Source organism: Enoplosus armatus, chromosome 19, assembly GCF_043641665.1.
Source record: "Enoplosus armatus isolate fEnoArm2 chromosome 19, fEnoArm2.hap1, whole genome shotgun sequence".
In the NCBI taxonomy this organism is placed as follows: domain Eukaryota; kingdom Metazoa; phylum Chordata; class Actinopteri; order Centrarchiformes; family Enoplosidae; genus Enoplosus; species Enoplosus armatus.
The window spans coordinates 388,652-401,044 of NC_092198.1; the positions used below are offsets into that span (position 1 = coordinate 388,652).

The following is a 12,393-nucleotide window of genomic DNA, read 5'->3' on the forward strand; positions in this document are numbered from 1 at the left end:
ATGGCCGCCCAGTCAAGTTCCCAACAGCCTCGAGTCATGTTCAGGACCCCTGAGGAGGAGGAGGAGGAGGAAGAGGAGGAGGAGGAAAGGCCTCCTCAGCGTCGTCTGAGTAAACTGACCATCAAATACAACCGCAGAGACCTGCAGAGGAGACTGGACATCGAGCAATGGATGGAGGCTCAGCTGCAGCTGCTGTTTGACTGTGACCAGGTGAGTGTGATCATGTGACCTGTTACCTGCACATCACTGCTGGACAGAGCTGATGAACACCCGAACATTGCTGGACTCACAGCTCTAATGTTAGCTCTAACGTTACTGGGCTGTTACTGGAATGAAGAGCAGGTGAGTAAGTGGGTGGAGCAGGTCAGATGGAGAAACTGACAGGATGTTGGGGGAGAGGCCGTGTCTGAAATGAGAGAGTTAGTGACAGAGAAACCAGGCGGAAGGATCAGGAAGGTGATGGTGTCATGAATCCTTCCTGATCACCGTCTCTCCTTCAAGACAGACTCTTTCTGTTTCCTGTCCTGATGACACTCAGAGAACCAGCTGACCTTCAGCAGAGGTCAGAGGTCACTCCCACCTCCACTCACTGAACAACAGAAGACTACATTACCCACAATGCTCCCTTTGTTCTAACTGGTACAGACTGGCATGTTTCACTCTGAATGACCACATTAAGAATGATGATTCATTCCCACCCGAAGTGCAGCTGATGAACGATATTTTATATAGATATGTGAATATATATGATCAATATGTGAATATATATGATCAATAAAACAGGAAGACTGAATCTCTGCAAGTGAGGAGAGCAAAGTTAGCTTGACCCAGAGGAATTCTTCCATGTGTCTTCATGTAATTATGTTTCTAGAGTCTTAGTGATGTGCTGAATTCTCACAGGGCTGGTTGGTGAACTACCGTAGCTGGTGAGCTAACTGCTAACTTGCTAACCAGCCTGGAACATGCTAACTGTAGTCCATCACAACATCTCTCTGATCCTCTTTCTAATTCCTCTGCACTGTTCATCATTTCATTCAATTAAGAGTTACTGAAGAGGGAAAATAAGCTCCGTAAGCTAGCTGGCTCACTGTCAGTTAGCGTGTTTGTTAGCCTGGTCGTTAACAGGTTAATAAGTGTCCACAGTTATTCACAGCTGTATCAGTCGGATGTCGTCCTGTCTCAGACTGTGAGTAAACCAGGTCTCTGTTGTGGAGCAGCTAATAAGCTACGATAGCTGCCTCCATGTTGGACTCTTCTTCGTGGATGTTATAAGAATTGGATACTGGGCTCAAAAATGGCTCCCACTCCCCATGGAAGTTGCTCGCTGAATTCATAAGACAAAATGGTTTTCTAGCTTCCAGGTTAGCTTGCTAGCTGCAGCCTACTGCGCATGCTCAGTAGTGTTTTTCCCGCTATGAGTGCAGTTACTGTGAGTTTTGCCAAAATAGGTAACGTGTGTTCTCTGAGCACGATGTGGCAGCATCAGCTATAGGTTTACATTATGACTCTGGACACATGTGCATTGTATGTTGTGCTGATGATAGTGTCAACACAATATTTATTCATTTATACATTTAAATATGTAACATGGCCTCATGAAGCCAAAACATTTCTAAACAGCATTTTGAAAGTTTTTGAACACACCAGTGTTTCATTGATGCTCTGTAAGAGATAGTCATGTGACAGCAGTGTGAATCGCTCTGGTGGAAAGAATCAGTATTGAGAAGAGAAATCGTGGTTTTGAGTGCAGTGGTTCATTTCACAAGAGATTTTCTCTTTTCAGTTTTGAGCTATAGTTTCAGGAAACGTGTTTAAACGGCTGGGAAAAACTGTAACTGATGTAAATGTAATCAGATGTCATAGTCCAGATACAGATCTCAGGTTTAAACCAGGTGGACTTGGAAGGTAAACGACAGTAAACGCAGCATCTACAGGCTGAGTGGAGTATCAAGAGATAAATGAGTCAAAAAGACATTTAGAGATGAAGTGTGTCCTCTGACTGAGCAGGTAAAGGTCATCATCCTGCTGTGATCACACATCCATTATTCAGGTCTGCTGGTTCAGGACTCTGGAGCAGGTCTACTGGTTCAGGACTCTGGAGCAGGTTTGGATCAGAGTTTAATAACAGAAACCTGCTGGAGGTAAAATGACTTTTTAACTCTGAGAGGATTAAAAATGAAATATGAGCCAGCTCTGAACACACACACACACACACACACACACACACACACTAATAAACAGCATTAATAAATTCACTAATTAATCCAGCTGATGTCGGTCGTGACTTCAGGAGTTTGCCCTCCTGATGTTTGCTGAGAATCAAACTACACTTTGATTCAGTTAATTTGCGGTGACAGAATGTGCTGGAGGTCCTGGTTCGTGTCAGTGACACTTGATAACGTATTACACACTGCGTTCATCTGACAGCTGCAGTTAGAAAACACGAAGTAAAGTCTGAAGATCCTGTGTGAGGTGAGAGGGACAGGTGCATGCAGGCGTCGTAACAAGCAGGTGAAGCTGCAGCAGCGACTCACAGTTGATGGATAGATAGAACATAGAATAGATACTTTAAAACACTAATTCAATAAGTGTCAAACATCTCCGTCCTTCTCACAGTCAAATCTGAAACTCATGTCAAATCATTCAGAGTGACGTCCACTTCCAGAGGAGATCATCACCTCTGACGTCCATCAGAGAGGAACTTAAAAAAAGTGATCAGTGATAGTTTGTCTGTCCACGAGGACGCTGCAGACAGGAGCTGCTAACAGCTGACTCAGCTGCTTTAATGGAGACCATGAGATAATCAAATATAGACTGACTCCATGGCAACATTATACTTCCTGTTCACATCCCCCAAAGCGTCATGGGAACTGTAGTTCCTAGAATACCTTAAATACCTTGATGGAAATTGCACTGACTGTGTATATGTAGAGAGGAGTTGGAGGTTTTTTCATTCACTTCAATACAGTCAGTTTGGTCACAGCAGCATCTGGTGGACGTTAGAGGAACGGCAGAGAGACACACGTAAACAGCCACTTATCACCAAGCTGAAATGAGTTGTTTCTCTTTTTAATAAAAGGTTTACAGTCTGTTGTGACCACACCCAGCAGTGATGTCACAGAGTACTGACCACACCCAGGAGTACACTTCTACATCACTGCAGCAACATGACCTTCAACCACCAGAGGGCAGAAAACACCAAATTCACAGTTGTAGTTTTGTAGTTTTGTTCGCTCCTTCATCGTGGTTACTGTGTTTCCCTCTGAGGGTCTCTCTCAGCTTCAGTTCATTAGCGTGTTAAAGGATGTCTTGTGTCGTCAGTGGGGATCAAACCTGTGACTAACCAGCCGTCCTCTCTGCTGCAGCAGGACGAGGAGATCCCGGAGCTTGAGATCGACGTCGACGAGCTGCTGGATCTGAGCGACTCTGAGCAGAGATCCAGACTCAACGTGAGGACGAGTTTATTTCAGATTATTCACAACTAAAGATGCTCAGTGAAGTAATAGCTGGTGTTTCTTTACAGACGCTTCTTCAACAGTGTGGAAAACCAACGGAGGTAAGAACTACGACGCAAACCAGCACATTACAAACACACAGATTCCAGTGTGTGTTATATCATCATCTCAGAGTGATGTAATCGGTTTGGTGTCTGTATAACAACTTTAAACTAAAGGTTTAACCTCAGTGAGCGGAAGGATTCCACCTTAAATCACCATGACGCTGTCATAGCACCCAAAATCAGAGATGATGTCATCAACATTCATCGTGGGGATCTTGGCGACCATCACAAACCATTAGAAACCATTAATACCAGTAAGGGCCGCACTTTAAACCATTAGAACCAGTAGAAGTGTTGTTTTTTCCCCTGCAGGACTTCATTAACGGTCTGTTGTACCGGATCAAAGGGATCCGCAAAATGTCCGCCCAGCAGAGGAAGTGAGGTCATCAACATGTGGCTCAGGGGCCACACTGGGACTTCACTGCTGAACCACTGGACCCTACTGCTTTTACACCTCTGAGGTTAATGTTCGCGCAGTGGCCATGTTGGATCTTCATTCTGAGCTGATCTGATCTTCATCATCGTCACTAGATTCATTATTGTTAACAGTGTTGATGTTACAGTTTTTTTCTGATTGTTTAGGAACACACATTCCACATCTCTTGCTCTGATTTGTAAGTGAACTCATTATCTAAGTGTTTTCACATATTTCAGTGTAGAAAATGAAGAGATCAAAGTTTAAGGTTTTGCAAAAAGTGTGTTAAAAATAAAATGTATTTTCACAGATCAAAAGACCAACAGATATATTTATATATACAGTATATTGTAGGTATATATTATATACACTGATATATCACATGCAGTATAGTACATGTTTTGTATGTACAGTGGACAATAAAGAACTTTATTGAAACATCAGAACAGGTGACTATATTAAAAATAGATTAAAATAATTATAATCAGCAGTCTTTTGTGTTGTGTTTTAAATCATTTACATACCATAAATAAATGTATAAATGTATTATGTCAGTGTATCTGATATCAGTATTTATAAACGTGTTATTAATTATATTAATAACTAAATGTAATTGTGTATAAATAGTACAACACTGTCAGTATACACTCCAACCGGCGGAGGCGGTAACAGCATGTAATGAGAGCGGAAGTGACGTTTGAATCATTGTCCTCAAGTTGGCCTATCAGTGCCACCGTAGGAAGTTTAAAACCGATTTTGACAGCGGGTTGATTTGAATATTGTTTTGTTTCTCTGGGACATTACTGAACTTTAAGGTAAGAAACAGATTCATTAAATCACGTGATCAGGATAGAATGTTTGTGAGGACATTTTAAACGAAAGCTAAAAGTTGTTGTCGATGTTTAACGAAGCTAGCTGACTTGATAGCCAGCGTTAAAACGTTAACTGACAGCTTCGCCAAACTCCATTCAAATATCTGGCATTTTACAGTAAACTCTTATTTCAACTCTCTTCCTTACTGTAAAAGAACAAAAATCAGCAGAGGTGTGTTCAAATTATAATATGGTTTGAGATTGAATATGAAATGATATGATCTATTCTTCAATCCGATTCCAACAAGAAGCTGCTTTAACAAATACTACCTTTAATGATATTGTTGAGTCTTCAGTTCTGACCGTCTTCTGCTGTAATGAGCTGGATGTAACGTTACATTAACGTAACTGTAATAAGCAGGTTTGTCACAGCGAGACCGTTGGTTTTTATGAGTGAATGACATGTTCCTAATTGAATAGAAACTTCAACTGAGATTTGGTTCAAGTAACGTTCACGAGCAGTGTGTTTAACTGCCAGACATAATAAGTGACCTTAAAGTTACACTAAAACTTTTAAAACATGCACCCGTCAGGTGGATTCAGGTCTGTAGCAGGTTCATATCCGGTCACGGGGTCGGTACCTGGATTTAATAACGTGTTGAACACAGGTGAGAGTAAAAAGCAGTATGGTTCAGGTGTTTAAGGAGGCCTCATACGGCTGAATCTCTTTATTGATAAATCAGCAGATTTTATTGTTTAATGAATTAGAAATAATAATGTAATAATAATAATTGTGTCTATGAAATGTCAAATCACAATTTATCACAAGTCTTGAATTTGTCTTAATAATGACTAATTATCGTATTAAGTCTGACCAACAGTCCTAAACCTGATAGGATTAAATGTTATTGATATTAGATGATGAAATCTTAACGGAATGTTTAATTATTATAAGAGAAATAACTGAGACTTAATGTCAAAGTTCATTCACACACCTCACAGAATACTAACCATCTCATCTTTTTAACTTCATTATCTATTGTTGTGCATTTGTAAGGAACATGCAAATTATATTTATAATTAATAATATTCTTAATTCATTGGACTCATTAGGTCATTTATGTTACAGTTTTATTAAGTGATATATATGATTATTTATGTCTGTAGACCATCACATGATTGTAGCTGATGAATGATTTGTTCAGACTGACTGGTGTGTTCTGATTGGTCCATCAGATCCAGGTGCAGTCATGGCTGAGGGGCTGCTGGTGCAGGTGGGATCGTAAGTTATTTAACCAGCTGATTGTTAAAAAACAAAATGTCTTATTATTAATGGTCTTTTAGAACTACGGCAGGCTGCAGAGGCCAAGAAATTCGTTATTTGAATGTTTTCACACATTTAACAGAATAATCTGTCGTCTGAGCTGAACACATGTGAGTTTGTTCGGCTAGGCAGCACTAACTCCTCTGTGTGTTTCCCTGTTGTCTGCAGGTCGGCCTATCAGAGCGAGTCGTCATCAGCACAGACACACCTGAGCATAGGGGTGGGGCTTCAGGAGGAGGGCGGGGCCAATCAGAGGAGTGCGTACTGTAAAGAGCTGCTGATGAGAGGAGGAACAGAGTTCAGCTTCGAGGAGCTCAGAGCTGAAAGATACAACAAATACAAACAACAGGAGCTGGACGGTGTGTTCACTGACCTCCATGACATGTTCACTGACCTCGGGACGGAAGAATAACGACATTTAACCGTTGTTTTTTTTGTTTTTGTTTCCTGTAGAGAAACTGAGACGTCTGACGGAGGTGAAGGAGCAGCTGAGTCTGGAGCTGGAGGAGAAGAAGAAACTGTTACTGCTCAGGGCATCTCAACAACAGGTCCACTGCTGTCACTAATACTACCATTAACTCTACCACTGCTGCGGTCACTAGTACTACTAGTACTGCTGAGGGTACACAGGTACAACTCTTTGGTCTTCCTGCAGGTGGTTCCTGGAGGCTTCGCCTCTCAGATCAGTGACTCTACTGGACCTCCAGCTGCCACCGCCTTCCAGATATATGATGAGTCCCAGTCTGCTGCTGCACGGCCTGCTGGGTAATTAACACACAGCTCGTGAGCCGCAGCCTCCGTGTGAATCAGCTGAAATCAAGCTTTTCATGTTTTTATCACCAAACAGAAAATCTCCAGACCAGCTGCAGGATGATGTTTTCCTCCGACCGGATGAGAGAGGACTGTGTCTGAAGGTCCAGTATCCACGACCAGGTTAGTCCCTGATCCACCACCAGGTGATCTCATGTTCAGACTCAAACCATCAACCTGTCAGTCTGTCTCTTAGTCCTGTCTGACTTCCTGTCTGTGGCACTCAGCTCTCAGCCCATTGGTTCCTGCTGAAGACATCAATCTTTAAAAAGACCTCACAAATATATAGTTTCATGTTTCAAAAGGCTCAGTCATTCCCTCCAACAGCTGCTCGCTGTAGTTTTTATCAAACTAACATCAGGAAATAGTGCGTCTGTTGGGGACTATTTTCAGTGGTGGATGAATCCACATGTGGTGCTCTAGTGAGTGTTTGGGGCAGCAGGATGGTGCGTGTGGGACTGATGAGGAGAAAAGTAGAGAATATTAGTGGATTTTAATGCTCCAGTATCCTGGTCCGGGTGAGTCTGTGATCCTGGTCCGGGTGAGTCTCAGTACCTGCTCCCACTCTATCTCCGCCCGTCAGGTTAATAACCAGCTGTATCTCATGTGTTTGTTTTTGTCTCTCAGGTTTTGTCGGAGCCTCTGAACTCCCTCAGGTTTGTTCCTTTTAAAATCTCTTAACACCGTCGGAGACATCAACAGGTCCAAAGACCTGATCCACATCAGACTGTTATAGATTTATATCTGAGGGCCTCATGTCAACACATTTGATCAAAATCAACAGTTTTAAACACTTAAATTCTGAAAAAAACAAAATCTGATGAAGTTTGACAATTCAACTTCTGTCACAACTTCCCTGAATCAGAATGATAAAAAAAGAAGCTAATCAAACTGTCTGAAGCTTCTGTTCTTCTTCCTTTAAGTCAGAGTTGACTTCCTGTTTACTGCAGACACGACTCGTCTGTAAAGACTTCAGTTTTTAAAGATAAGTTGTTTTTTTTCTACAGTGTGCTGTGATCTTTTAAATCAACAAAACTTTATTGACACTGACGCCCAGAGATAAACTGAAAGCCTCACTGAGACGTTTGTCCCGAAATCCTTTACATTTGGTCTTCAGGAGGTCTGAACTCTTCTGTTGTTCAGACATTTGTCTCTCCTCAGATTCATGAATGATGATTATTATGAATTATTATTTCTGTGCAGTCTCCACGTGTTGAGTCTTTACTGAGTCTCCGTCTCCCAGCAGACTGAAGGTGTGATCCAGTCCTCTGCTCCACTAAACAACTTCAGCAGAACGTCTTCAGGTGAGATCAGGCCGAACGTGAGCTGAATGAAGCTCTGACAGCTGGACGCGTAGTCTTCATTCGTCATTTATTTATTAAATAAATAAATCAGGTGTTCACTGTAGTTATCTGGTGACTGTGTTCATGTGTCAGATCTGATCTCAGTTCTGTTCTTCCTCTTTGTCCTCAGTCTGTGTTGATTCAGAACTTTTTTAATTCACCTAAAGAATCCAAAGTTGACTGTCTGCTGTCAGATCCCCAGGGAGGGACAACTGAAGACCTCCAGACTCTGGAGGAGTCCCGCCCCCCCCCCGTCTCTCAGAAACCACTGTCAAAAACCAGAAAGGAGCTGAGTCCCATACAGGAGACCAGTGTGGAGGCCAACTCTCTGACCTCACTGGGAGGACTGTCAGCTGGAAACTGTAGTCCTCTGCAAGAAGACCAGAACCAGGAGGAGATGGACCACATCCCATCACCTGGTGAGTAGTCTAAAGGCCCATTCAGACAGGACTAACCTTACAGAGGAGGCGGCTCCACGCTGCTCCTCCTATTTGTAATAAGAGGATCACAGAATGAGTAAAGCTTTAAATAACAGACGCCTTCTTATGATGTCACATCCTGTTTGTCTCATGTTGAGGTCGTCAGGTCGCCCCCTGCTGTTTATACTCAGGTCCTTGTTCATCCATCTTAGTTAAGTGTTAGTTGTGGTGTTTCTGCACCAGTTGGGGGCGCTGTGGATCCCTGTGACCCAGATGTACGGCGGCGGCTGCTGGACCTCTGTGATGTCACTTCCTCTCCAGACTTCCACTCAGAGCCCTGCCCCCTTCCTGCTGTGGAGGAGCACAGCTGTCTGCAGCTGGGTACGACCATCTGCACCTGTTTATGATTTACTGATTAGATTCATTATCGATTAATCTGTCTTTTGTTTTCTCAGTTAATCAATTGGTCGATAAAACTGAAACATGTATATCGACCTAATATAATATGTTATTCTAAAATATTATTATAATTTATTATATTTGTCCAAAGTTACTGAGATGGAAAACAGAGTCCTACACATTTCAAGCTGGAAGCACTTTTTGAATATTTGTTTAATATTCAACGATTCACTGATTATCTGATTAATTTAGTTTGGATCGATTAATCGTTTCAGCTCTAATTGAATCAATACTGAAAGAACATCTGTATCTACAGTTACTGTTATTATTAGGATTAATATCATCAGGACAAAGGTCTACACATTCCTGCTCCTCAGAGGATGAACCCTTTACTTATTATATCCTTCTGTTGGCAGCTCTGCTCTGGATCAATAATTTATTTTTTTATTGAATGTTTGTTGCGTTGTGTCCACCAGGGGGCAAAGTATTTCACATCTACTCCACCGTTCTGGATGGAGGAAGTTTCTCCGTCTATAAAGGAGCTACAGAGGACGACGACGTGGTCATCATCAAGGTGAACCTGCTGATGTCCTCAGAGACAGGGGAGACGCCCAGTGTGGGACAGAGGACAGAGTCAGAGCTAACTGCCACGAGCAGCTAGCTAAACCTTTATCAACCTAACCTCAGCTTAGATTTGAAGGATTTTTGTTGATGGTGTTATTTCAGCCTGTCGGGTCACATTCACTGTTTCTCAGCGTGTGATGACATTCATCCTCTCCAACGAGTCTCATGTTACACTGTCAAACCCTCATGGGAGCTGAGACCAGCAGTAGCTGTAGACTCCGGTCTCCATGGTGACAGATGTGTTTACCTGCTGCAGGTGGACAGGTGCTCTGTTCCCTGGGACTTCCATCAGTTTCAGCGTCTGAAGAAGAACTCGTGCACCATCGACAGTCTTCCTCTGATCAGCTGTTTCCTATTCCTGGATGGCTGTATCACCGTCTACACCACCCCAACTGATCACATGTTCACTGTGAGTCACTTCCTGTTCATGTCCCCACAAAACCTGAGTCCACGCTCACGCTACATCCAAAAGATGGTCCCTGCAATTCAAAACATTTTATTTTCTGCTTAACACTTGGGATTTAGTTTAAAGATCAGGATCAGGTTCCAGAAGGTGGACTGTTCCAGGAAAGGGAATCAGTACAATGTCCTCACAAGTATTGTGTGTGTGTGTGTGTGTGTGTGTGTGTGTGTGTGTGTGTGTGTGTGTGTGTGTGTGTGTGTGTGTGTGTGTGTGTGTGTGTGTGTGTGTGTGTGTGTGTGTGTGTGTGTGTGTGTGTGTGTGTATAGGAGCTGACAGAGTGTGTTCCCAGGGAGGCGTCGGTCAGTCATAAAGCTGTCAGTCTGCTGCAGCTGGTGTCGCAGCTGCACTCCTGTAGGCTGCTGCATGCAGCACTGCAGCCAAATATTCTCACCTGTTCTCACAGGTAGGTCAACCCAGACACACACATGTTGACTTAAGTCACTTTTGGGGACATTACATGGACTTACATTCATTTCCAGGAGACTTAACCAATTTAATGTGGTTCTTGTTGTTGATGTGTTCTTTTTGTTCCTCCAGAGGTTCCCTGAGTCCTGATTGGGTCTTCCCGGTGGACTGGTCATCCTCTGTGGACCTGGACCTCCAGCAGGGCATCACATCGGTCCAGCAGGTCCCATCAGCTCAGACCTACATCAATCTGGGTCTCCTAGAGCCGACCGCTCCGCCACAGCTGGTACCACCTCCGAAACACCTGTCCACTGTGTACAGACCACGCCTCCTTCACTGGGTAGATACTAACCCCTCCCCTTTTCTCTACCTGTCAGGTGGACCTGGTGGGCGTGGCCGAAACTGTCCACCTCCTCCTGACCAACAGCAGGATGGTCGCTGTTAAAGATGATGGCGGCTGGACGGCAGAGCAGTTCAGTGGAGACGAACCCTGGTACTGGCTGTGAAACCTGGTTTATTTTATGTGTAAACCTGGTTTATTCCCCATGTTGAACCTGGTTTAGATCAAGTCTGTTTTAACTCTTCCTCTGTCTGCAGCGACATGTTTTCCGGGATGTGGAAGATGTGGAGGAGGTTTTTCCAGTCGTTGCTGAACGCCGGCGGCCGCTCGTCGATGTCCGTCCTGTTGGAGCTGAAGGAGCAGCTGTCAACACTTTACCCCTGAAACTTCATCTGTTTATTGTTTGCTTGTCTCCGTGTGTTCGTGTTTTCATGTCTAACTCAATAAAAAGGCTGTTTTACAGGACGTTTCTGTGTTTCTGCTCCATTAGAGAAGGATGAGAGAAAATGAGAAAGTAAACCAAGAAAGGTCATTTTATATTAAAACGACAACTTGATGTCATGAAATATGAATTTGAAAGTCTTTGGTGAAATTTAAAAATCTACACGGAACGTGGACATGAAATTTTAAAGGTCAAATAGTAAGAAGGAAACATTTCCTTACAGTAAACAAAGTTTAACTGAAGTTTTGAACTCTAACCAGCAGATGGCAGCCATCATCAGCAGGATCTGTCCACTCAAAGGACTGTCACACAGGTACATATGTTTGAGTACCGCGTGAAACGGTCAAAAGCTCCAGAGAGGGGCACAGAATCATGGGAGGTTTGCTCAGTTACTGATGAAGACCATGTGATGAAGTCAAAAGCTACTGAAAAAGCCAGTGAGTGGACATTGTTTAGTTGATGCGAGGGTGTGAATGTGTCTGCAGCTTAATATATCCTAACAGCCCATAATTCCTTTGCTCCTTGTTGCCATAGAAACAATATGAAAGTCAGTTTCTTCTGGTCATCATGTGACTGAAGTGAGTCTCTGAGGTTTTGGGTTATTTTACATGTTGAACACACTAAACCTGGTTTATTTGACTGAAACTGGAGTTTTTGAAGTCAAACTGAGTCTGGCTGTTTGTTGAGTCATCGTCTTCTTCACCCCGAGGGGAGAGCGAGGCATGCTGCAGCCTGCAGAGAGAGAGAGAGCGGGAACCTCTCTACCTTTTTGTCTTTGTTTCATCGCCTGTGTGTTTGTTGTCCCATCAGTAATGATTTTTATGATCTATATTTCCATTAACGTATATAACATCACTGAAGAGTTTGAGTTATAAAACCAAGTCAAAATTTCTGTTTGTCAGCGTTGAAATATCAGTCCATTCGAACCTTAATCAACACAGAAACATGAATAATTCAGATTTAATTGTTATCTTGTTAGTGTCTATTAATAGACCTGTCAATCAACATTAACATCCAGTCGTGAGGTTTTCATTTAGA

At 42.9% G+C, this 12,393-nt stretch overlaps 2 protein-coding genes across 2 annotated transcripts; both read left to right on the top strand.

The window, feature by feature from the left end:
* Positions 1-3,940, top strand: LOC139302037 (protein phosphatase 1 regulatory subunit 14B-like). The gene is made up of 4 exons (XM_070925590.1): positions 1-210; positions 3,369-3,449; positions 3,524-3,556; positions 3,872-3,940. Exons 1-4 carry the CDS (start codon positions 1-3, stop codon positions 3,938-3,940), a joined length of 393 nt encoding a protein of 130 aa, XP_070781691.1.
* A 3,476-nt stretch (positions 3,941-7,416) lies between these two features.
* bub1ba (BUB1 mitotic checkpoint serine/threonine kinase Ba) lies at positions 7,417-11,357 on the top strand. The gene is made up of 11 exons (XM_070926279.1): positions 7,417-7,438; positions 7,548-7,576; positions 8,167-8,241; positions 8,394-8,682; positions 8,926-9,063; positions 9,558-9,714; positions 9,943-10,114; positions 10,435-10,571; positions 10,706-10,859; positions 10,951-11,066; positions 11,171-11,357. Exons 1-11 carry the CDS (start codon positions 7,417-7,419, stop codon positions 11,295-11,297), a joined length of 1,416 nt encoding a protein of 471 aa, XP_070782380.1. The 3' UTR covers positions 11,298-11,357.
* The last annotated feature ends 1,036 nt before the right edge of the window (positions 11,358-12,393 follow it).